The following is a 27577-nucleotide window of genomic DNA, read 5'->3' on the forward strand; positions in this document are numbered from 1 at the left end:
GACATTTTTCTTAAGAAGATATTTAAATGACCAACAAGTACAGGAAAAGGTGTTCAACATCACTAATCATTAGGAATATGCATATCAAAACCACAATGAGACATCACCTCACATTTGTCGGAATGATTATTCCAAAAAGGCAAGAGATAACAAATTCTTGTTAATATATGCAGAAAAAGAAAGTCTTGGGCACTGTTGGTGGAAATATAAGTTGGTGTAGCCTCTATGGAAAACAGTATAGTGGTTCCTCAAAAAATTAAAAAAGAACTACTATATGATCCAGCAATTCTTCTGCTGGGTATATACCTGAAGGAAATGAATCACTATTTTGAAGAGGTATCTGCACCCGCATGCTGACTGCAGCATTATTTACAATAGCCAAAAAATGGAAACAACCTGGCAACCCATTGACTCCCAGGATATAGATGAATGGATATAGAAAAAGTGGTACAAACACACACACACACCCACACACACACACACACACAGACTGGATTATTCAGCCACAAAAAAGAAGGAACTCCTGTTCTTTGTGGAAACATGCTGGACCTTGAGGGCATTATGCTAAGTGGAATAAGTAAGACAGAGAAATATACATACATACTGTATGATCTCACTTACATGTGGAATCTAAAAACAAAACAAAACAAAAACAAAAACAAAAAAACCCCACCACAAACTCATAGAAAAAAAGATCAGATTTATGGTGACCACAAGTGGCGGTGGGGGGCAGAAGTGGAGGAAGGTGATCAAAGAGTACAATCTTTCAGTTATGAAATAAGAAAGTATTGGACATGTAATGTACAACATGAGGACTTTGGTTAACACTGCTGTATATTATATTTGAAAGCTGCTGAGAGAGTAGATCCTAAAAGATCTTATCATAAGGAAAAAGATTTTTTTTCTTTTCCTTTCTTTTTTTTTTTTGTTATCTATGTGAGTTGATGATGTTAACTAAACTTATAGTGGTCATCATTTCTCAATATATGTAAGTCAAGTCATTAGGCTTAAACAGTGCTGTATATAATTTATATTTTCATAAGACTGAAAGAAAAAAGAACACAGTAAGTGTAAAAGGACATTATTACTACTAAAAACACAGACAAACCTTCTACTTTTAAAAAGTAATGGGATGGGTGGGTGACAAAATATGACCAACTGATAGAACTGACCACACAAAATAGAAAGCTTCATACATTCTTGCCAAACACCTGTACATATATAAAAGAATTCAATGCCAAACAGCAAAGATAGTGGGTGAAAAAACCCAATTTTTGTTTGAAAGTATAGAAGCAAATCAATAATAAAAACTCAGACCCCAGTACAGAAACTGTACAAAGAATGTATATGGTTAATTTACAATAAAGTTAACAATTCCCTCCCTCAAAAAAAAAAAAAAAAAAAAAAAGCCTCATGATTTTCTCACCAAGAAAAACCAAACCAACCAACCAACCAGACAAACAAAAAAGAAAAACCAGATAAAACAAAACCACCTGATCCCCTGCACCACCCTCTTGCCTCACCTTAGGCGATGTCAGCTCCATGAAATGCCCTTCCCCACACCTCTTAGCCAGTCTTGATTCCTCTTTTTCTGATTTCTTTCCATAAAGTTTATCTTCTTTTGATATTACTTCTTGGGTCCTCATCACACACTCCCCTACAGAGTCAATGCTTTAGTTGCTATGTCTCCAGGATAAGCAACAGTGCTCAGCACATAGTAGGCCATCACTAGGGTTCGGGACATGGCTTTCTGTGATTACGTGGCATCAACTTCAACAAGAGCATTCAAATCCCTTTAATTGTCTTCCTTTCCCGCTCTTTCCAGAGACTAATACAGACCACCACCATCCTTTTTTGACACTTTAAATTTTTCTACTTTGGGCATAAGGCCATATATATATGGAATAGGCATGAAGTAACCCACCATGCTACATCCATTCCACTAGACTCCGTGGCATCCTTATGCTTGTCCCTCCACTCCTACACTTAAGACAGGCCTCTTCTCTCCTGATCCACCACCCCACTTCCTTCCCTGGACACTGACACAGAGAACAATTATCCCTAACCACTCTGTCCCCACTGGGTCTTTCTCATTATTTTCTAAATAGGACTCATCTTTCCTCTGATGACTCTTTTGGACCCAAGATCCCTTTCAAGCCACTAGCAGCTAATCTCTACATCTGACTTCTCGCCTAAAATCTCAGTCCTAGCAGAAGAACCAAGCACTGTTTCCACTCTTTGCCTTAGATACTCCTTGAACCATGGGTCTCTGGCTTCTGCCCCTGCTAGCTCACTAACATTGCCATTGAGTTTTTAGTATACATTTTACCTGCCCCCTCTTGACATAAACATTTCCTAAACAGATCCAAACCTGTGTTTTTCATTGCCACATTTACTCTTTCTACTGAAACTCCATTTTCCTTCAAACTCTCCACTAAGTTTCCTTTTGTGGCACTGGTTCCCACAAGTTCTCACTTTCACTGAAATTTTTTTTTCATTGTTTTGCTCTAATTTAAAATACAAATTAACCATGTATTACACAGAGTTGGGACACAGCTCTTAGAAGGCATACTCCTATCCCCTTCACATGTTCTGCGTGACCCCTCCCCCCATAGCTTGGCCCTTGTGGTTATTCATATACATAAAGCCAGTTTCCTGTGTGTCTTTGCTCTCTCAAACATCTTTGCATTTGCAAGTGTTCTCTTGGACAATCTCTGTAACCATATTTGTAAAAATAACCTGAATATATTTATTTCTATTTCCCTCTTTATAATATAACTTATTCAAAAACAGGAATTGTCTTAATACTTGTCTTAATTGGCTAAGTATCTGGAATACTGATACTCAATAAAATCTGATAAACCCAAATAATCAATCCCATTAAGGAAGTAGTCATGTCAGCTGTTATGACTGAAACAGTGAATATGTGACTTGGATAAACAGTTCCCTAAATCATTTCCATAAATGAGAACTTCTATAATTGCTTATTGAAGTTCCAATTCTATTCTGTCAATTTTCTCCCCCAAGTAAACAAGTTTAAGTATTTTTAAATTAAAATTTTAGGTATTTGGATTTAAAAGAAAGACATCAGCTTTAAAAAAACAGTATTAAAAAAAAAGGTGTAATTTAACCTTAGAAGCTTCTTCTTTTTTGCTGATGTTTCTGGAGGCCTCGGAAACATCTGTTTCTGGGGTGTGTACAAAGTGGTCTCTGCAGATTTCACCTTCTGCTTTATAGGTCTCTCCATTATCTGTCTATCATCAGATTCAAAATCCATGTGGTATTTGAGAGAAGATTCTGAATCAATGAATGAGACATTCTCTGAGTCATCCTCCTTTTCACTATCTGATGAATATTCCAAAATTTCTGTAGAACTCTGAAAAATATTAAAAGAAATGCAATTAAATTTGGAGAACTCTTTATTCAAGTCCATATTTACATGTGCTTTTATTCCATTATCTTCTGGTTATATTCATTGAAATAACTTTGTAAATAGTTACTTACAGGTTAAACTTTTATTCTGAAATTACTATTGCTAGGTCCTATTTAAGAATATGAGTCATTGCCTCTTTTTCCTAACATTTCCTAAAATGTTTCTTACTTTCTCCTACTCAATTTCTAATTCAAAAAATTTTTTTGAAAAGTGGATTATGAAATTGGACATAATATCACATAAGGAATCCTAGACAGAAGAATCAAAACTTCTTCTGTTGATGTCTTCTTTCTTTACTTAACACACACTCAAAATATTTAAGCGTGGTAGGTATTTTATTTTCCCATTACTTGGTTTTGCAGATCAGTTCCATTTTGTTCTAATATCACCAACAATTTATCCTTCAACATTCTAAAATTTTCCAGTGTATTAGTAAGCTCTTCTCATTTAATACCTTTACAAAATAATAAATTTTAAATGAAATAATTTAATAATAAATTTATTAATAAATTCACTGATTTATTAATAAATTTAGTAATTTAATTAATAAATTGCTTATTATTTATTAATAATTTAATAATAGATTATTAAATGAAAATAGCACACTTAGTTGAAATGGATCTTTGTTGGGTAGGCATGGGGTCCCCCATGAGGAACCCTGTCTATTTTGATGGGTCAACATGGACTGTGTCCCTGGCACTGTAGCAGACACTTGGTTAAAGAGAATGAAGAGGATATAAGTGTATGAGGGTTATTGTTGGTAGTTACATGGGTGTGTGTGAACTGGTGTGTGAGTGTGCAGGGTAGCACTAGAGTTTTCATCATTTGCTAATCTAATCATAAAACAAAAAGTTTATATTTGGCCTTTTCTGAGGATTTTATAGTTAAGTCTTTTTTAAGAGCTTAAAAAAGGACATCACTCATTCCTTACCTCCAAAAAACTGCCTGGGTAGTCACCTGTTACTAGGCACATTTGAAATAAGAAAAAGTAAATGAAAAAAGTTCTCAAACAAATAGCTTAGTTCCATTATACTTTTCACAATCTCAGTTGCATGCTTAAATTACTGCAGGTAGCTGATAACCCACTAATAAGCACTAGACTCACATGTTTCCCCCACAGCACAAACTCGGAATAAATACTAACAATAGGCCACAAAAAAAAAAAAAAAAAAAAAAAAAACCAAAGCATTTAGACTAAAAATTAACTTGCTTGAAACTAAAAATCTGTATACACTACTTGAGAACTCCAAACTCAATTCATCTTTTTGTTACGAAAAGTCTTTCCTTTTAGTACCCTAAAGTTTTACACTTCATTCTAGAGCAGGGCTTCTTAACCTCAGCACGACTGCCATTTGGGCTGGATAATGTGGTAGGAAGTCTCTTGTACACTGTAGGGTTGTTTAGCAGCATACCTAGCTACTACCCACTAGATGATAACAGCATGGTCTCACCAATCATAACTATCAAAAATGTCTTGAGACATTGCTAATGTCCCCTGGAAGACAAAATCACCCTTAAGTATGAACGGTTATCCTGGAAAAATGTCAGCAAATAGTCAACCACATTTGGCCTGTGCTGGAGACTCACATCCAGAAGTGAAGGGAACACAGGATTTCATAGGGATGGAGAGGTCAGAACGAAATGCATTAGTTCCCCCTTCTCTGAGGGGATACATTCCAAGACCCTCAGTAAATGCCTGAAACTACATGGTACTGCATCCTATACAGACTACGTTTTTTCATATACATACATACCAGAAATAAAACTTAACGTATAAATTGGGCACAGTAAGAGATTAATAATAACTAGTAATAATATAGAATTATAATAAAATTCACGTGAATGTGGTCTTTCTCTCAAACTCTTATAATACTGTACTATAAGTACATCACAAGAAGAAGTACCCTTCTTTCTCTCAAACTCTTTCTCTCAAACACTTATAGTACTGTACTGTAAGTACATCACAAGAAGAAGTACCCTTCCTCTTGGGATGATAAAATGCCTACTTGATGAGGTGAAGTGAGGTAAATGATACAGGCACGAGTCATAGTGTTAGGCTACTAACGACCTTCTGATGGTAAGTCAGAAGGAGGATCATCTGCTGCCAGACTGTGGTTGATCCCAGGTAACAAACCATGGAAAGTGAAACCACAGATAAGGTGGACTACTATAGTTATAAAACAATGTGGTAGAAGTATTGTAACTGAAGTACTGCTCAGGCTCTACCGGGAACGTGTAAGAAGAACAAAGAAATCCAGGTGGGGCACAGGGAGAAGGGAAGAACTGCCACCTAAAGCTGAATGCTAAGTGTAAGTTAATTAGACAGAAAGAAGAGCAAGTACATCCCAGGGGAAAGGAACAGGAAGAACACGAATATGAGGCCAGAGAGAACAGAGCACCTGCAGGAAAATCTACAAGCAGCAGCCAAGAGAGGTTGTATGAGGACCCTGAAAACAATAGCAGGGCATTTGGCTTTATTCAGAGGCAGTGGGGGAATCACTGGCAATTTCCATAAGGGCTAATAAAATCAGATGTTAATAGGGAATGATCATCCAAAATACATTCTGAACAGCAGACTCTAATATGGGAGAGAGAAGGTACCAGAGACTACTAGTAGGAAAGCAGCTGGCTAGAGGTTCTTCATAATCAAAGCAGAACACAAAGAGGATGTGAGTGGGAGTAAGAATAGGAGAGGTACACTTGAAAGAAAATAAGGGAAGAGATGTAACCACAATTGAAGATTCTCACATATGAGAAAGGAGAGTGAAGACAGATTCAAAGAAGACCCTAAGCATCTGTTTGGGTAACCAGAAAAGTGTGCTCACCTAGAAAGGGAATTCAGAAAATAATCAGTAGAGCGATAGTTGCTGATATACAATTGGTTTTTGTATGTTACTGTTCTGGTGCCTATAGAATAGCTGAGGTAAAAGTGGCCAATAGGTAGCGGCTTTAAAGGTCTGGAGTTTTAATAAAGTGATATGGGATAGAGATATAAATTCAGGAATCATCAAAACAGAAACTGTGCATTAAAGTAAGTGAGTTGAAAAAGACCATTCCTCTAAATTCTGTAGAAGTGAGAAGAGAAGGTCCACACTAGAACCGTGGGAATGCCATCAACATTTAAGCTGTATTCAGGTGAGAGGAGACAGAAAAGGTTTTGCATTTGAGAAAAAAAAGACTGCACAGCTATAAGAAAACTATGAGACCTTATAAATAGTGCACTATGAAGAATAAATGATGCAAAATGGTCCAGCCACTTTGGAAGACAGTTGACAGTTTCTTACTAAACTAAATATACTCTTACAATATAATCCAGCAATCATTCTCCTTGGTATTTACCCAAAGGAGATGAAAACTTATATCCACACAAACACCTGCACACAGGTGTTTAGATCAATTACTCATAACTGCCAAAACGTGGAAGCAACTAAGTTGTCTTTCAGTAAATGAATGAGTAAACTGTGGTACATTCACACAATGGAACAGTATTCAGCACAATAGAGAAGTGAGCTATTGATCCATGAAAAGACATGGAAGAACCTTAAATGCATATGACTAAGTGAAAGAAGCCAAATGAAAAAGGTTACATACTGTATGATTCCAACTGTATTACATTTAAAAAAAAAAAACTATGGAGACAACAAACAGATCAGTGATTGCCAGCAGTTATAAGGCAAAGATGAAGAGGCAAAATACTCTTGGATAGTGAAAATACTCTGTATGGTATAATGATGAATATATGTCATTATGCATTTGTTCAAGCCCACAGAATGGACAAAACCAAAAGTAAACCTTAACATACCCTATGGACTTCGGATGACTATGACACGCCAATGCAGGTTCATCAATTTTAACAAACGTGCAATTCTGGTAAGAGATGTTGATAATGGGGGAGGCTATAGATGCGTCAGGGCAAGAGGTATACCCCAAGTCCCTAGGCCTTCCTCTCAATTACTGTAAACATAAAACTGCTCTAAAAACATAAGTCAAAAAAACAAAAATAGAAATAAATGGAAGGTGAAAAGAGGTGACTTAATAATTCTTTCAGGAAGCTTGGAAATGCTTATTTTAATTTCTTTCAAAAATAAAAAAGACAGCATAAAAAGACACATCTGCCCAGCTATGCACATGTATGACAAAGCTGAAGTTAAAGTCATGACAATGAAAGTGTACTCCAGACTCCAGTGTATCTTCCAACCACAACCATGAACTTTAAATGAATTTCCTCAAGGAAGAATTCACTAGCATTAAGATTGGTAAGATTCAATAGAAATTTAGGTAGTACTTTGGAATTTCATGGCACCATGACAATCAATTTTAGGCAGTTTTGGTTTAGGCAGTCACAACTTTAATGAGAACTAGCTAATACATAAGAGTATATTATTGAATGCCTACTACCCTCACATGCTCCCTAAGTTGCTATAGCTAATACAAGGAAATTTTCAAGTCTATCCTTGCTCTCATGTACTTAAAATCAATTTAAAAACTGAAACAAGTAAAAACTAGACTAAAAATACAAAGCAATATTTGAATAATTCCAGACACATTTGGAATACAACAGATATAGGAATGGAGAAGAAAGAGCACTTGGAACAGTATAGCTTAAAAAATCTTTAACCAATAATGGCAGCATTTGACTCCAACATTGTATCTGGTTGAGCCCTGCCCCTCACTAGCTGGTTACCTTAGGCAATTAACCTAACTTTCCTATGCCTTTGTTTCCTCATCTACAAATAAGAGATACAATAATGCCTAATACATGGAGCATTTAGTTAACATTAGTTATTATTTTTAGCCCATACAGTAGTTAATGCAAGTGGTTTTAAATTTAATATGTTTTTAAGTTTGCATTTTATTTTCTGGAAAGTTTTTCTTCCTTGATATGTAGAAGGATCTCTATGTAAAGGACAATGAGGAACACAACAAATAATGTCTTTAGCAGCCAATCAAAGATAAAAACAACGTGTAACCAGTAGAACAACTCATATATTCTTCATGTAGGCATTTCTAAGGAAGCAAAAAGGAATAACAAACACCTTTAGGAAAAGATAACTAGAAACTATCACATTACATATTGTATTTTAGAACTCTCCTTGAGCTGAAAATCCCTGAAGAACGTGTAGAAAGTCTCACATGGACACAGAAAGAAACTAAAGCTCACCAGACACCATCTGTTTTAGCCCAAGCCTGACAGTAAGGAACACAAATTAATTCTTTCAGAAAGAATGGGGTGTGCATATGCACACACAAGTGTGTGTGGGTGTGTGCATCCAGCTACATTGGAAAACAGTGTGGAGGTTGTTCAAAAGGTTAAAAATAGAGCTACCCTATGACCTAGCAATTGAACTACTGGGTATTTACCCCAAAGATACAGATGTAGTGAAATGAAGGGCCATATGCACCCCAATGTTCATAGCAGCAATGTCCACAATAGCCAAACTGTGGAAGGAGCCAAGATGCCCTTCAACAGACAAATGGATAAAGATGTGGTCCATACGTATAATGGAATATTACTCAGCCATCAGAAAGGATGAACACCCAACTATTGCATCAACGTGGATGGAACTGGATTATCCTAAGTGAAATAAGTCAAACAGAGAAAGACAATGATCATATGGTTTCACTCATTTGCGGAACATAAGGAATAGCATGGAGGACATTAGGAAAAGGAAGGGAAAAATGAAGCGGGGGAGATCAGAGGGGGAGAACCATGAAGGATTATGGACTCCGGGATACAAACTGCGGGTTTTAGAGGGGAGGTGGGTGGGAGGACATGGAGCACTGGGTGTTATACACAAAAAATGAAACATGGAACACTACATCAAAAGTAATGATTTGGGGCGCCTGGGTGGCTCAGTGGGTTAAAGCCTCTGCCTTTGGCTCAGGTCATGATCCCAGGGTCCTGGGATCGAGTCCCGCATCGGGCTCTCTGCTGGGCAGGGAGCCTGCTTCCTTCTCTCTCTCTCTTTCTCTGCCTGCCTCTCTGCCTACTTGTGATCTCTATCTGTCAAGTAAATAAATAAATAATCTTTTTAAAAAAAGGTAATGATTTACTTAATAATTTGATTTACATAATAAAAATTTTTAAAAAATTAAAAGAAACAGTGAAATTAATTGTGATAATATATCAAAGGATTACTATTTCTGGTCCAATCTCTCACCAAAATCACCTTTAGAAGTTCCCTCACTGTAACTCAAAATTTTTCTCGGCTCTACTCATTACCCAGTTCCAAAGCCACTGCCACATTTTAATGTATTGGTTATAGCAAAATCCCACTTCTTGGTACCAATTTCTGTTTAAGTCAGCTCAGTCTGCCATAAAAAAATACCATAGACTAAGTGGCTTAAAAAATAGACTTTGAGATCTGTGAAGACTGTGAAGTGCAAGATCAAGGTGCCAGTCAATTTGGTTGGAGTTGAAAGCTCATCCTAGCTTTCAGATGGCCGCTTTCCTGCTGTGTCCTCAAAGAGCAGAGAGAAAGAGGGATCTCCCTCATGTCTCTCTCTCTTTTAAGATTTTATTTATTTACTTGGGAAGGAGAGAGCACATGAGTGAGGGAGTAAGAAAGAGCATGAGCAGGGGGGAGGGGCAGAGGGAGAAGCAGACTCTCCATTGAGCAGGGAGCCTGATACCAGGCTTGATCCCAGGATGCTAGGACCATGACCTGAGCTGAAAGCAGACTGACTGAGCTACCTAGGTGCCCCTCTTCATGTCTCTTCTTATAAAGGCAGTAATTTCATCATGAGGGACCCACCCTCATGACCTAGTCACCCCCAAAGGCTCCATCACCAAATATTATCCCATTTAGAGGGTTTTAATATATGAATTTTAGGGAAGGGAACAAAATTCAGAACACCGCAATCTTCTTACATATTTTTAAAGGTTTTTTTTTTTTTTAATTCCAATTAGTTAACAAGCACTGTCATATTATTTTCAGGTATGCCATAGAGTAATTCAAAAATTCCACATATTACCTGATGCTCATCACAACCGCACTCCTTATTCCCATCACCTATTTCACCCACCTCCACCATCCTCCTCTCTGGTAACCATCAGTTTGTTCTCTATAGTGAAGAGTCTTGGCCTGTCTCTGTCTCCCTCTTTTTGGTTTTCCCTTTACCTCTGTTATGTTTCTTTGACTCCACATATGAGTGAAATTATACGGTATTTTGGTGTGTGCCTGAGAGTCTTGCCATCTCCCTTGGCCACTACCCCCAGCAATAAATAGATAGATAAAATATTTTTTTTTAAATGAGAGAATTGGGGGGAGACAAGATGGCGGGGAAGTAGGAGGAGGCGCCGTTTCAACCTATACCCTAAAGTGAGCTGATTACCCACCAAAGAACTCCGATCACCCATGAAATCAGCCTGAGATCAGATTTATACATGTCTGGATCTCTACAGGGGCAGAAGATACCACTGGGCAGATAAAGCGCAGTGGGAGAGTCTGACTGATACCGGAAGATAAACAAAAGGGGGAGGGAGCCACCAGAGGTGACCCACTGGAAAGTAATACCCCAATACAAGAGTGCCCTGCGTCTGGGGACCAGCATTAGCATGGAGTCTGATTGAAAGCACTCAAAAAGAGCAAAGGAACGCGGGGGGAAATTGTGGGAATCAGGGCGGTTAGGGGCTTAAGTCCCCTTTACCCAGGACAGCTGTCCCTAGCGCTGAGCCAGAGAGAGTCTGGCGGAGAAACCAGGTCTTGGTCCCTGAGCCGCCAGCACGCCTAAGAGCCTGTGGGGTCCCGTGAGGGGCTGGGAGCCTCCCGAGATGGCAGAAGCATAGCCTTTTTGCAGTCCCCACACGCGTGTGCCGCGCCACGCTATCAGAGCCTGAGACGCGCGCCCGCCCCACACACTCCCCTGAGAGAGGTGCCCTACCCTCAGAGAGGTGCTCGCAAGTGCGAGCCCGGCGCTCTCAGACCCGGAAAGACCAGGCACTCCCAGCCCGGGCCAGCGGGAAAATCTCAGTGTGCAATTGCTGCTTGGAACCTCTCTGGTGGTCCGTAGCTGCCCAGACAGCCGCCGCTGTTGTGGTTTTGGGTACAAGCAGGAGTTCCTGCGTCCCCAGGGACCATGACTCGGATCGTGCTCTGCCAGCAGTCAAGGGGGAATTTATGTACTCTGCAGCACCCAGGGGGGAACAGACTGAGGCTTCTCTCGGAGAGGGAGGTCAGGGTGCAGTTTGCTTTCCTCTAAACCTCCAAAAACCATCAAAAGCTGCCAAGGTGAGAGGGAAAAACAAACAAACAAACAAACAAACAAACAAACAAAAAACCCAAACAAAGAAACATAAAAACCTCCAGAGAACAAAAGCCTGAAAAACCGGTTTCCTCAGAGCCCACACCCTTGAAGGGGGTGGGAGGACTTAACTCAGGGACCATTGCCTGAAAATCCACGTGGCAGGCCCCTCCCCCAGAAAACCAACCAGGAAAAAAAAAGAAAAAAAAAGAAAAAGAAAAAAGACAAGAGAACAACCACCACTACTTCATAGATACAACTTTTATTTTTAATTCGTTCCCACTATTCTGGTTCATTTTTTTTATATAGATAATTTTTTTAACCTTTTCACCATCACAATGAGATGTCCAGTACATCAAATTCCATAATAACCTTTAACCTGAACTTTTTGATACATATACCCATGTTTTTCTTTTGCTTTTCTATTTTATAAGCTTTTTAAATTTTAGATTAGTTTAGTTTATTCTTTTTTTAATTTTTATTTTTTAATATTCATATAGAGTTAAACTACAAGGTAATCCCCTTTCCCCAATCAACGCTACCCCTATAGGTAAACCAATTTTTAATCCCCTTTTATCTTAGGAAAGTTGAGTCCTTTAACAAAGATATCAAGATACATCCAGGAAGAATCAAAATAATCTTCCTCGCCCACACTGAGAATTTATAACCACTCTCCCATCTTTTTCTTCCACCAATGTTTCTGTGTATCTGTGTTTGTCCTGATAGTATATAAATCTTATACTTGGGGTTCTTTTTGACGAGGTTCTTTTTTTTTTTTTTTTTTGCTTTTATATATATATAAAAATATTTTTTTTTCCTCTTGTCATATACTTTTATCAGTATTTTTGTTTGTTTTTATCTGTATAAGTCATAAATCTTACCTTGGGCCCCATCTGGGCTGAGCCTTCGCTTTTATCTTTCTTTTTTTTTTTTCCCTGTCTGTCTGTCTGTCTCTCTCTCTCTCTCTCCTTTTTCTTCTTTTCTTTTTTCTCTCTTTCTTTTATCTTTCAATTGGGTGGGGACACCTGACTGCTCAGAAGCGTTCCAGGGTGCACCTTGACTGCACCACGGTCGATCCACCAGCTACATCCGTTCAGCCATCTCTCACCAAAATGACTAGGAGGAGGAATGCCCAACAGAAGAAAAATTCAGAGGATGGGCCTTCTGCAACAGAGCTAATGGCTAACGACATAGACAATATGTTGGAAAGGGAATTCTGGCTAACAATTATCCAGGCAATAGCTAGGTTGGTGAAAGCCATGGATGACCAAACGGAATTGATTAGGACAGAACTAAAAGCCACCAGGGATGATGTTCACAATGCTCTCAATGAGTTCCAATCTAATCTAAATTCTCTAAAAGCTAGGGTAACTGAGACAGAAGATAGAATTAGTGACCTGGAGGACAAACAGATAGAGAGAAAGGATCAGGAGGAAGCCTGGAACAAACAGCTTAGAAGCCACGAAAACAGAATCAGGGAAATAAATGATGCCATGAAATGTTCCAACGTCAGAATTATTGGAATCCCTGAAGGGGAGGAGAAAGAAAGAAGTCTAGAAGATACAGTGGAATAAGTTCTCCATGAAAATTTTCCCAATATCGTGAATGGAACCAGCGTTCATGTACTAGAGGCAGAACGGTCTCCCCACAAGATTATAGATTCTCGAAATTCATTGAGACACCTAATAGCAAAAATGAAGAATTATAATTGTAGGCAGGCCCTCTGGAAGGCAGCTAGAACAAAGAAGCTCCTTACCTACAGAGGAAAGCCCAACAGAATAACGTTAGACCTGTCCACAGAAACCTGGCAAGCCAGAAAGGGTTGGCAAGACATATTCAGGGCACTAAAGGAGAAGAAAATGCAGCCAAGAATACTTTACCCAGCAAGACTGACATGCAAAATGGATGGAGAGATTAAGAGTTTCCAAGACCGGCAAGGCTTAAAAGAGTACGTGACCACCAAGCCGACACTGCAGGAAATATTAAGGGGGGGTTCTATAAAAGAGGAAAAATCCTAAGAATATCATTGAATAGAAATATAGAGACAATCTACAGAAAGAAAGACTTCAAAGGTAACACGATGTCAATAAAAACGCATCTATCAATAATCACTCTCAATGTGAATGGCCTAAATGCGCCCATAAAACGACACAGGGTTGCAGACTGGATAAAACGACAGGACTCATCCATATGTTGTCTACAAGACACCCATTTTGAACCTAAGGATACACCCAGACCGAAAGTGAAGGGATGGAGAAGCATCTTTCATGCCAATGGGCCTCAAAAGAAGGCTGGGATAGCGATTCTCATATCAGATAAACTAGATTTTAAACTGAAGACTAGAGTCAGAGATACAGAAGGACACTACATAATTCTTAAAGGGACTATCCACCAAGATGATCTAACAATTGTAAATATCTATGCCTCCAATATGGGAGCAGCCAATTACGTAATAAAACTATTAATCAAGATAAAGAGTCATATTGATATGAATACATTAACAGTAGGAGATCTTAACACGCCTCTCTCAGTAATAGACAGATCATCCAAGCAGAAAATCAATAAAGAAACAAGAGCATTGAATGACACATTGGACCAGATGAACCTCATAGATATATACAGAACATTCCACCCTAAAACAACAGAATACTCGTTCTTCTCAAGTGCACATGGAACCTTCTCCAGAATAGACCACATAATGGGTCACAAATCAGGACTCAACCAATATCAAAAGACTGAGATTATTCCCTGCATATTCTCAGATCACAATGCTTTGAAACTAGAGCTCAATCACAAGGAAAAGTTTGGAAGGAACTCAAACACCTGGAAGCTAAAGACCACCTTGCTTAAGAATGCTTGGATCAACCAGGAGATCAACCAGGAACTTAAACAATTCATGGAAACCAATGAGAATGAAGACACTCCGGTCCAAAACCTATGGGATACAGCAAAGGCGGTCATAAGGGGGAAATAGACAGCCATCCAAGCCTCCCTCAAAAAAATTGAAAAATCCAGAACACACCAGCTGTCTCTATACCTTAAAGAACTGGAGAATCAACAACAAATCAAACCAACTCCACACATAAGAAGGGAAATAATCAAGATTAGAGCAGAGATCAATGAGGTAGAAACTAGAGATATAGTAGAATGTATCAATGAACCAAAAGCTGGTTTTTTGAAAGAATCAATAAGATTGATAAACCATTGGCCACACTAATCCAAAAGGAAAGAGAGAAAGCTCAAATTAATAAAATTATGAAAGAAAAGGGAGAGATCACAACTAACACCAAGGAAGTAGAAACAATCATCAGAAGTTATTATCAACAGTTATATGTGAATAAGATAAGCAACCTAGATGAAATGGATGCATTCCTGGAAAACTATAAACTCCCAAAATTGAACCAGGAAGAAATTGACAACCTGAATAGACCGATATCTAGTAAAGAGATTGAAGCAGTGATCAAAAGCCTCCCAAAAAAGAAGATTCCCTGGGGAATTCTACCAAACTTTCAAAGAAGAAATAACACCTATTCTCCTGAAGCTGTTTCAAAAAATTGAAGCAGAGGGAAAACTTCCAGACTCTTTATATGAAGCCAGCATTACCCTGATCCCCAAACCAGGCAAAGACCACACCAAAAAGTAGAATTTCAGACCAATATCACTGATGAATATGGAGGCTAAGATTCTCAACAAGATCCTAGCAAACAGGATCCAACAGTCCATTAAAAAGATTATCCACCATGACCAGGTGGGATTCATCCCTGGGTTACAAAGATGGCTCAACATTCACGAATCAATCAATGTGATAGAACAAATCAATAAGAGAAGAGAGAAGAACCACATGGTCCTCTCAATTGATGCGGAAAAAGCATCTGACAAAATCCAGCATCCGTTCCTGATTAAGACGCTTCAAAGTATAGGGATAGAGGGAACATTCCTGAACTTCATAAAGTCTATCTATGAAAGACCCACAGCAAATATCATCCTCAATGGGAAAAAGCTTGCAGCCTTCCCATTGAGATCAGGAACACGACAAGGATGCCCACTCTCACCACTCTTGTTCAACATAGTATTAGAAGTCCTAGCAACAGCAGTCAGACAACAAAGAGAAATAAAAGGTATCCAAATTGGCAAGGAAGAAGTCAAACTCTCTCTCTTCGCAGATGACATGATTCTTTATATGGAAAACCCAAAAGACTCCACCCCCAAACTACTAGAACTCATACAGCAATTCAGTAATGTAGCAGGATACAAAGTCAATGTCCAGAAATCAGTGGCTTTCTTATACACTAACAATGAAAATACAGGAAGGCAAATTAGAGAATCGATTCCATTTACTATAGCACCAAAAACCATAAGATACCTCGGAATAAACCTAACCAAAGATGTAAAGGATCTGTACTCCAGGAACTACAGAACACTCGTGAAAGAAATTGAAGACACAAAAAGATAGAAGACCGTTCCATGCTCTTGGATCGGAAGAATAAACTTTGTTAAAATGTCTATACTGCCTAAAGCAATCTATGCTTTCAATGCCATTCCGATCAAAATTCCACCGGTTTTTTCAAAGAGCTGGAGCAAATAATCCTAAAATTTGTATGGAATCAGAAGAGACCCCAAATTGCTAAGGAAATGTTGAAAAAGAAAAACAAAACTGGCGGCATCACATTACCTGATATCAAGCTTTACTACAAAGCTGTGATCACCAAGACAGCATGGTACTGGCATAAAAACAGACACATAGACCAGTGGAACAGAGTAGAGAGCCCAGATATGGACCCTCAACTCTATGGTCAAATAATCTTTGACAAAACAGGAAAAAATATACAGTGGAAAGAAGACAGTCTCTTCAATAAATGGTGCTGGGAAAATTGGACAGCTATATGTAGAAGAATAAAACTTGACCATTCTCTTAGGCCATACACAAAGATAAACTCGAAATGGATAAAAGACTCAACGTGAGACAGGAATCAATCAGAATCCTTGAGGAGAACATAGGCAGTAACCTCTTTGATATCAGCCACAGCAACTTCTTTCAAGATGTCTCCAAAGGCAAAGGAAACGAAAGTGAAAATGAACTTTTGGGACTTCATCAAGATCAAAAGTTTCTGCACAGCAAAGGAAAGAGTCAACAAAACAAAGAGGCAACCCACGGAATGGGAGAAGATATTTGCAAATGACAGTACAGACAAAAGGTTGATATCCAGGATCTATAAAGAACTCCTCAAACTCAACACACACAAAACAGATAATCATATCAAAAAATGGGCAGAAGATATGAACAGACACTTCTCCAATGAAGACACACAAATGGCTACCAGACACATGAAAAAATGTTCATCATCACTAGCCATCAGGGAGATTCAAATTAAAACCACATTGAGATACCACCTTACACCAGTTAGAATGGCCAAAATTAGCAAGACAGGAAACAACGTGTGTTGGAGAGGATGTGGAGAAAGGGGAACCCTCTTACACCGTTGGTGGGAATGCAAGTTGGTGCAGCCACTTCGGAGAACAGTGTGGAGATTCCTTAAGAAATTAAAAATAGAGCTACCCTATGACCCTGCAATTGCACTACTGGGTATTTACCCCAAAGATACAGATGGAGTGAAAAGAAGGGCCATCTGTACCCCAATGTTTATAGCAGCAAGGCCACAGTCGCCAATCTGTGGAAAGAACCAAGATGCCCTTCAACAGACGAATGGATAAGGAAGATGTGGTCCATATACACTATGCAGTATTATGCCTCCATCAGAAAGGATGAATACCCAACTTTTGTAGCAACATGGACGGGACTGGAAGAGATTATGCTGAGTGAAATAAGTCAAGCAGAGAGAGTCAATTATCATATGGTTTCACTTATTTGTGGAGCATAACAAATAACATGGAGGACATAGGGAGATGGAGAGGAGAAGGGAGTTGAGGGAAATTGGAAGAGGAGGTGAACCATGAGAGACTATGGACTCTGAAAAACAACTTGAGGGTTTTGAAGGGGCGGGGGGTGGCAGGTTGGGGAAGCCAGGTAGTGGGTATTAAGGAGGGCACGTATTGCATGGAGCACTGGGTGTGGTGCAAAAACAATGAATTCTGTTACGCTGAAGAGAAATTAAAAAAAAAAATGAGAAAAAAAATTATATGGTATTTCTCTTCCTCTCCCCTACTTATTTTGCTTAGCATTATACTCTGTATTTCCACTAATATTATTTTTTATAGCCGAATTAACATTCCATGGTATACATTTACATCCACTGCATACATTTACATTGTCTATATTTAAATGGATACATCTTTATCCATTTATCAGTCATTTTAGGTATTGAGTTATATAAGTTCTTTATATATTTTGGATACTAACTCTTTATCAAATATGTCATTTGCAAATATCTTCTCCCATTCCACAGGTTGTCTTTCAGTTTTGTTGACTGTTTCCTTTGCTATGCAAAAGCTTTTTATTTTGATTAAGTCCCAAAAGTTATTTATTCCTTTGTTTCCCTGGCCTCAGAAGACATATCCTGAAAAAAGTTGCTACTTGTGTTCTCTTCTGGGATTTATATGGCTTCAGGTTTCACATTACAGTCTTTAATCCATCTTGAATTTATTTTTGTGTATGGTGTAAGAAGTGGTCTAGTTTCATTTTTTTACGTGTAGCTGTTCAATTTTACCAACACCATTTGTTAGGGACTGCCTTTTTCCCATTGGATATTCTTTCCTGTTTTGTCAAAGATTAACTGACCAAATAGTTAAGAGTTCATTTTTGGATTCTCTATTTTGTTCCATTGATCTGCTGTGTCAATTCTGTGCCAGTACCATACTGTTTTGAAAACTACATGTTTGTAATAGAACTTGAAATCCAAAATTGTGATGCCTCCAGGTTTGCTTTTCTTTTTCAAGATTGCTTTGACTATTTGTTCTTCCAATCCAGGAGTACAAAATGTTTTTTCCATTTCTTTTGTGTCATCTTCAATTTCTTTTATCAGTGTTTCATAGTTTTCAGAGTACAGGACAGGTCTTTCATTTCTTTGGTTAGGTTTATTCCTAGGTATTTTATTATTTTTGGTGCAATTGTAAAAACGGGATTGTTTTCTTAATTTGTTTCAATACTGGTGTATAGAAATGCAACAGATTTCTGTGCATTCGTTTTTATCCTCCAACCTTACTGAATTTGTGTATCAGTTCTAGCAATTTTTTGGTGGAGTATTTTGGGCTTTCTACATAGAATATCAAGTCATTTGCAAATAGTGTAAGTTTGACTTCCTCCTTGCCAATTTGGATGCCTTTTATTTCTTTTTGTTGTCTGACTGCTGTAGGTAGGACTTCTGGAACTACGTTGAGTAAGAGTTGTGAGAGTGGACATCCTTCTCTTATTCCTGACCTTAGCTGAAAAGATCTGTTTTCCCCCATTAAGGATGATGTTAGCTGTGGGCTTTTCTTGTGGTTGATTTCTAGCTTCATAGCATTGTGATCAGAAAAGATGCATGGTTTACTTTGATCTTTTTGAATTTGCTGAGACTTGTTTTGTGGCCCAGCACATGATCTAGTCTGGAGAATGTTCTATACACACTTGAAAAATTCTACTCTATTAGGATGGAATGTTTTGAATATATCTTTTTAATCCATCTGGCCCAGTGTGTCATTCAAAGTCACTGTTTCCTTGCTGATTTTCTGTTTAGATGATCTATCTATGGATTAGAGTGGGTGTTAAGGTCCCCTACTATTATCCTATTATTATTGATTAATTCGTTCATTTAATTATTAACTGTCTTATATATTTGGGTGCTATGTTGGGGTGTATAAATATTTATAATTATTAGATCTTCTTGTTGGATTGTTCCCTATATTATTATATAGTGTCTTTCTCTGTCTCTTATTACAGTCTGTTTTAAAGTCAGACTGGGTGGCTCAGTCGATTAAGCATCTGCCTTCAGCTCAGGTCATGATCCCAGGATCCTGGGATCAAGTCCCACATCAGGCTCCTTGCTTACTGGAGAGCCTGCCTCTCCCTCTGCCTACCACTCCCCCTGCTTGTTCTCTCCCTTCCTGTGACATATAAATCTTTAAGGAAAAAAAAAAAAAAGTCCATTTGTCCAATGTAAGTATTGCTATCCCTGCTTTCTTTAAAAAAAAAAAAAAAAATTTTTTTTTTTAAGATTTTATTTATTTGGCAGACATAGATCACAAGCAGGCAGAGAGAGAGGGGGAGGCAGGCTCCCCGCTGAGCAGAGAGCCCAATGCAGGGCTTGATCCCAGGACCCTGGGATCATGACCTGAGCTGAAGGCAGAGGTTCAATCCACTGAGCCACCCAGGCGCCCCCCTCTCCCGCTTTCTTTTGACATCCATTAGCATGATAGATGTTTCTCTATCCCCTCAATTTCAATCTGCAGGCGACTTTTGTCTAAAATGAGTCTTTTGTAGGCAGCATACAGATGGGTCTTGCTATTTTAACCATTTTGTCACCCTATGTCTTTTGCTAGGGAGTTCTGTCTATTAAATTCAAAGTAACTAATGATGATATGTACTCAACTGTGATTTTATTTGTTTTACGGTTGTTTCTGAAAATTTTCTCTGAACCTTTCTTGTCTTTCTCTCTTTCATGTTTTGCTGATTTTGTTTGGTGATATATTTGGATTTCTTTCTCTATGTTCTTTGCATATTTATTAGTGGTTTTTGATATACGGTTGCTATTTGGTTTGTATATAATCTCTTCTGCATACAGCAAAATATGTTGATGGTCATTTAATTTCGAACCCATTATTTCTGACTCTCTTCCCAGTGTTTTAGGTATATATTGTCATATTTTACACCCTCTTATTCTGTGAGTTCCTTGACTAATTTTTTTTAATAGAAATATTCAGTTTAACTGATTTTGTGTTTCCTACCTTCACACTGTCACTTTTGATCTTTTCTTTCCTCTTAATAAGTCCCCCTTAATATTTCTTTCAGGGCTGCTTTAGTGGTTATATACTCCTCTACTTTTTATTTGTCTGGGGAAATTCTATCTCTCCTTCGATTCTGAATAATACCCTTGAGGGACTATTTTTGGCTGCAGATTTTTCCCATTCAGCACTTTGAATATATCATGCCTCTCCCTGCTTTAAAAAAAAAAAATCCCCTGTTAGCTTTATGGGGTATGTTATGTTATGTTATGTTATGTTTATGTTAGCTTGTATGTTACTGTCTTCTTTTTTCTTGATGCTTTTAATTTTATTCTTTACCACTATATTTTGCCACTTTAATTACAATATGCCTTGGTGTGGATCTGCTTTTGTTGATTTTGGGGGGAGTTCTCCTTGCCCCCTTTATTTAGTTATCTGTTTTCTTCCCCAGATTAGGGAAGTTTTCAGGTATTATTTCTTCAAATAAGTTTTCTGCCCTCTTTCTTTCTCTTCTTCTTCTTCTTCTTTTTTTTTTAAAGACTTTATTTATTTATTTGACATACAGAGATCACAAGTAGGCAGAGAGACAGGCAGAGAGAGAGGCAGAGAGGGAGAGGAGGAAGCAGGCTCCCCGCTGAGGGGAGAGCCTGATGTGGGGCTCGATCCCAAGACCCTGGGATCATGACCTGAGCTGAAGGCAGAGGCTTTAACCCACTGAGCAACCCAGGCACCCCTTTTTTTTCCTCTTCTTATCCTGTGACTCCTATGATACAAATGTTATTACATATGAAGGAATCACGGAATTAAGTCAATTCTCATTTGCCTAATTCTTTTTCTCTTTTGTTCAGCTTGATTACTTTCCATTACTCTGCCTTCTACATCATTAATTCGTTCCTCTGCTTCTTCCAGCCTGCTCTTCATTCCATCCAGTGTTTTCTTCATTTCATTTATTGAGCCCTCTATCTCTGCTATGTTATTCCTTATCTCTGTGTTGAGTCTTCCATACTTTTCTTTTTGATTTCATGAGTATCCTTATGATCAATGCTTTAAATACCCACCACGCATATTATTCATACCTGTTTTACTTAGATCTCTGGCCATGGACCTGTCTCATTCTTCCATTTGGGATAAATTTCTCTGTCTTCTCATTTTGTCTAAGTCTCTATACCTGTTTACGTGTGTTAGGAGAGTCAGCTATGTCTCCTGTTCTTGAGGGTAATAGCTTATAAAGAAGAGGTCCTCTAGAGCCTTACCATGTATCAGGCCCCAGGGCCTGGTGCTTCCAGGCATGTCTCCAATGTGTACTGTGTATGCTCTGTTGTTTTGTCCTGGCCACTTTATCTTTCAGGCCAGTCATCTACAGAGGCTCTCTTTGCCTATCATGGGCAATGTTTGCTCCCCAGCTTAAATGCAGTGCATTTTAACTAGGTGTGCTCTGGTCTGCTTGTGAAATGAGACCTGTCACCACCGCTGCCAGAACAAAGGCCTTACAAAACTCCAAAGTCAGGAGAACCACTGTAAGCAGGGCTTTGGGCTGGTCTTTTGGGGGAGGAATCTGTGTCACTGGGACTGAGGCAAACAAGACTGGAAAGGGTGGCTTGCTGGAGCACTGTGTGTGTGTGTATGGGAGGAGGGGTACTTTGATGTAAGCATGTTAGGAAGCAAGTGTCAGCACTGTGCTGGCTCCCACAGGTGGCCCTGTGCTTATGCGGAGGGCTGGTAGAGGGAAACGGTGCCGGCCAGTTCCTTTCTTCCTGGAGGGTTCTCTCCAAGAACACTGCATTTCTGGGACATGCTCCCAAACAAGCAAATAACCTCCCCACTCTGTGTCCCAGACACTCTTCAGATCACTGTTTCCATGCTTTATGTCTGTGGGTTCTTTACCAGCCCTCACTCCAAGAGCAGCACAGTGTCCTCCAGGTTCTATTCCAGCCAAGCCCACTGACCTTTGAAACTCTAAGGTTTTAGGGGCTCGCTTAGCTGGTAGAGCATACAACTCCTGATCTCTGGGTTGTAAGTTAGAGCCCCATACTAGACGTAGACATCACTTAAAACAAAACAAAACAAAACAAAAACTCTAGGCTTTAAGCTCTGCTGGTTGTCAGAAGTCAGGAAATTCTACCTCTATCACTTTCCAAGCCAATTGCTATGGGGATTCATTTTGTCCCTCTGTGCTTCCCTGTATGTTAGTCTGTCTCTTGCCCTTTTCTGTGACAGTGGCTTCCTCCTGACTATAGTGCCCACAAACTGCTTCTACCCACAGACCATGTCTCCACATTTACTACCTTCTTTGATATGGCCTCTTCCCTACCTTCAGTTGCAGAGTTTGTTTTGCCAGTCTTCAGGTCAATTTCTGGGAAATTTAGAATGATTTGACAGTTACCTAGTTGTACTCATGGGATGAAGCAAGCCTAGAGTCTTCCATCTCCCCTGCCATCATCCTCTCTCCTTATACTTAATTTTTATTCTGACAGGTATGAAATATTTCATTCTTGCTGAAGTTTGCATTTTATTGATTATCTACAGTGTTGATCTTTGCATTTTTTATTGGCTTTTCATATTTCTTTTTCAGTGAATTGCTTTTTCATATACTTTACCCAGATTTCTAGTAGAAGAGACATTTATTTTTTACTCATATGGGTCTAAATAATGCATAGATTGAGAGGTCATCAAAAAAACATGATTATAATTTAAAAATGACAGGGGAAGAACAAGTACATAAAACTGAAATCCCTTCTAGTACCTTAAGAAAATTTTTTCAACCAAAGAGTTTTTTAATCATTATCTCTGGTAGACTGCTTAGTGTTACACAGTGACCCAGTGTACTTGGGCAACATTTTTGTTCCTTGAAAATTTTTATTCTTTACCAAATCACCATTATACAAAATGTATTACTTTACTTCAATACTGAATCTCAAGTACCAAAATAAAGCTTTATTTTTTCTTTTGAAACATTTATATTTTCCAATATTTTCTTTTGTTTCCTTTAGAAAGTGAACCAACTGATGCCCTCTTAAAATTTTCATATAAAGTTACTTCTTCCAGGAATACAGCCTTCCAGTATTACAGAAATAAAACTGACAAGTAAATCTGAATCTTTTGTAGCAAAAAATTTACTGCAGTGATCAAATTCACAGAGCCAAAGTGACTATGTAACTACAATTATTATTTGCCAATGTTTGAAACATAACAGACTTATTAGTATTGTGATTCCTTTCCTTCCCTCTGACCTAATAACTTCAGAACTAGGAGACACCTGAATTAGTGATTAAATATCACAAATGCCAATATCAAAACATGAGCAAGGAGTAGTTCCTGTGAAATCAGTCACCAAAAGACAATGCCAACATTGTAAACTGTAATTGAAGCCACTTGCAACTTATCAAAAACATAAAGTGTTCAAAATTTTCTCAGTTTCCAAAAGTGAGCAATACTGCTATAATAGACCACTGTCACAATTTATTTCTGATTTCTCTTTTCAGAGAACTATCCATGGAGGAAATAGCCTTCAACATCTAAGCAGCAACAGGTGTGGCCTCATCCATGCCTAAGCAGCCATGTGTCTACCGTGATTTGCCTCAGGTAGACAAGTCACCAAAGTTGGACCAATCAGATTTTCAACTGAGAGATACAGAGTATGGGAAGTAGAAGCCAAGACACACTGATGGTTAATCTCTAAATGAAAGATCCATGATTTCCTGCTGGTGAGGTTCCCAGAGCTCCCCTGAGACCCAGCTCATCCTTCACCTTTATCTTAGATTCCTTGGGATACACAACCATGATTCCAGTAAATTTCTTCTTCTTTTAAAGTAGATAGATTTGTTTTCTATTGCGTGTAACCAAGAGGCTTAACTATCTGCTAAATATTTACAAAAAGAAAAAATTTTCTATTAAAGAAATATTTATTCGGTAGACACTATGTGCAAGATATTATGCAGGAGAGAAAATCTGAGACATAGTTCCATAAATCGCTTGAAATCAAATGAAGGAGATATTACAAGCAAGGTTCACATTAAATGTTACAAATGAGAGAAGGACGGAGCCCTTATTTCTGCCCCATCTGTAAACAGCATACATACCAGGAGAGATAAAATCTATACCAGGTCTCAAAGCACTGGAATATTCTTTTTTTTTAAATTAATTAATTAATTAATTAATTTTTTTATTTTAGAGAGAAAGTGCACGAGCAGGGGGAGGGGGAGAGACAGGGAGAGAAAGAGAGAGAGAAAAACAGACTTTCCATTGAGTGCAGTGCTCGATCTCATGACCCTGAAGATCATGACCTGAGCCAAAATCAAGAGTTGGACACTTAATCAAATGAGCCACTCAGGTGTCCCTGGAAAATTCTTAATACACGAAAATGAGTAGAGAGACAAAAGCACATAAGTCAGGAAACTAGAATGGATATTCAAGATATATGAACAAGTCCAGATAAAGTTTGGGTTCACACTAGGAAGCAAGAGATAATAAGAATAAGATAATAACACTATAATCCTACTGTGTGTGTGTGTGTGTGTGTGTGTGTGTGTGTGTAAAGAGAACACACATGTTCTCTTACACAGAGACAAACCAACAGACCTATCAACCATGGAAAATATGCTCAAATTTATTTCTTGGAATAATGATGGTCAAATTCTTTCACATACTTTCAAGGTAGCTTCTAAGTACCAGTGACTGGTCTGAGTCAGTGGAAGAGTCCATGCATTCAGACTTGTTTCTATTCCCAAACCCACTGCTGAAATTCACTAACAAATTAAGTTTTGATAACATTTTAATGCACTAAATGTAATTCAATACAATTCACTTATTAAAGTGATTATTAAATCACTATTCTAAAATTGTTTGGTAACCAACAGTGCTAATGAAATACTTCAGAGGAAGAGTCTATTGGTTCAAGTGATGAACAAAGGAGGCAAAATTTAGAGACAGGACAGTGGTGCTACTAATAGAAATAGAGAATACCTTCAGGAGCAAAGAAAAGGAAAAGAAGATATTATTTCCAACACAGGGAGTTTTAAATGATCATAGGACTAGCACAGAGACATAGTGCCACCTGGCAAGAAAGAGGCTGGAATGCATCTGCTTGGCGAGGAGGCCACTGGAGAAGAAATGATCCAAGAAACCGATCTTTAAGATGCCCAAGTTGTGGACACATTTGAGAACAAACCAGCCACAGCATTCTAACTCTGAGCTCCCTGAACAGTGAGGAATATTTATCTGACTAAAGCCTTATCATAGCCAACCTCCTTCAGGCTGTAGGATAGACATCACAAAGACTCCATGACTTCCATTACTTTCAGGGATTCTTTATTTTGACATTTGATAATACTATACAGACAAAATGATAAGAAAAAAGACCCCATTGTTTCTCTCCTTTAAAATCTGCCATTTATTTGGTAATGCACACAACATCTGGGCAACAGGAAGAGGTGGGATAAAAAAAGAAGCACATACAAATACTTACATGAGCTGATTAAAAAAAAAAGTAACAAAAAAATCATACAATTTTCTAAATAGGTGTTTATTCAATAAGCACTTTTTTCTTTAAAAAATAAATTTAAAGTAACTATCACAAATTTTAAATTTAAAAATTAATTAGCATAATGCTTCATGCAATTCATCTGATATCCCTGAAGCTAATGTAATCCTACCTACAAATTTATCCATGGAATGTTCAGGAAAGATTCTTGTTAGTGATCTACTTGAATAATTATAGTGCTACTCCTGAACTGAAGGGTCCCAATTCCTGTATGTCAAATCTAAATCTAAATCTAAATTCATGTATGAAAGTCTACATGAGTAGGGTCCTCTTAGATAAAAACTGTGTCTACTAACAAAGTCAAAAAAACAGTTAAAGAGTCCATTTACAAGAATAAGGAGTGCTTCCATGGTAAAGTTGCCTCTATGACCAATGAAACAAATTAGCCAGATTAAACACTGCTCTTTAACATTTAGAAATGTAAAGCTTTTAACTCTGAAATGTATTGAAAGGTCACACTAAGAGCAATAGTAGAATACTAGTAATAAATCACCACTTCTTATTTTTAAATGACAACTTTGTAGCTACTTACTAATTCAGTTGGTAAAACAAAGAAAAGAAAAACAGAAACTAAACTAAAATCATTCTTTTAGATAACCAATTGTATAAGACAGAAAACAGCTTACTTGACTCGTATTTCATGCAAGAGTCTCAAGCCCTTGTTTTCAGCCCAGGTGAGAAGGTATCCATGAGGGGAAGGGAGGCAGGTTGGTGGTGGGGGTCAGTGAAGACACCTTGTATGCCTGATGGTGAGGGGGCAGGTGCTGGCTGCATCCTGACTTGCAGGGCCAGGCATGTTCCCCATGCCACATCCTGCAGTGCACTAGTTTCTGCTCTCAGGTACTTCCCACTCAATTACTGACCAGGCCCAGACCTGCCCTTGAAAGATCTTATGAGATCACCAAGAGTTGGGCTACGCTAAGTTCACCATGTTTATTTTCGGCTCAGCCTCCCTTTCTTAAACTCACACTATAAATGAGACTAGTAGTGGCATTTTAAAGAAAGAATCAAAGGATTTAAAGGTTATGCCTGCTTAGAAGCTTTTAAATCTAATAATAACCACTAAATGTTTTTAGGGAAGGTAGAAGGTAAGGCCAACAGCAAAAATGCCACAGAAGATAAGCTATGGCAACTGTGACAAATAAAATGACCAAAACCAAGACAGCTCTTAAAAATTAAAAGGAATGAAAGAATACTGGTGACTGATAAACCAACAAATTTACTTAGCAAATGCCTTTATTTCCACTCCCAATATTAAAATGATACTCACTCATTTAACAAATTAATTGAATGCCTACTATGTATCAGGAATCATTCTGGGTACAACGATTGTAGTGGGGGAGGCACCAAAATTCATACCCCAGCAGTCTTTAAATTCCAATGGAATCACATACACACCTCTTAATTAACAAGGGCTGTTTTCTGGCTAGAAATCAAAAACTGCACAGTTGTGTAGAATAGCAAAACCACCAAAATGGAAAGAA

At 38.2% G+C, this 27577-nt stretch overlaps 1 protein-coding gene across 2 annotated transcripts in view; it reads right to left on the bottom strand.

Annotated features, from left to right (window-relative positions):
• The window catches only part of SPIDR (scaffold protein involved in DNA repair), a 564249-nt gene that overhangs the window by 325903 nt on the left and 210769 nt on the right, over positions 1–27577 (bottom strand). For both annotated transcript variants that reach the window (XM_080801921.1, XM_080801922.1), the window contains exon 6: positions 3132–3376. In XM_080801921.1, the coding sequence (XP_080658047.1) occupies positions 3132–3376 (245 nt within the window). The remainder of the gene's footprint in view (positions 1–3131; positions 3377–27577) is intronic.

This window comes from Martes martes, assembly GCF_963455335.1.
Source record: "Martes martes genome assembly, chromosome: 4".
NCBI lineage: Eukaryota > Metazoa > Chordata > Mammalia > Carnivora > Mustelidae > Martes > Martes martes.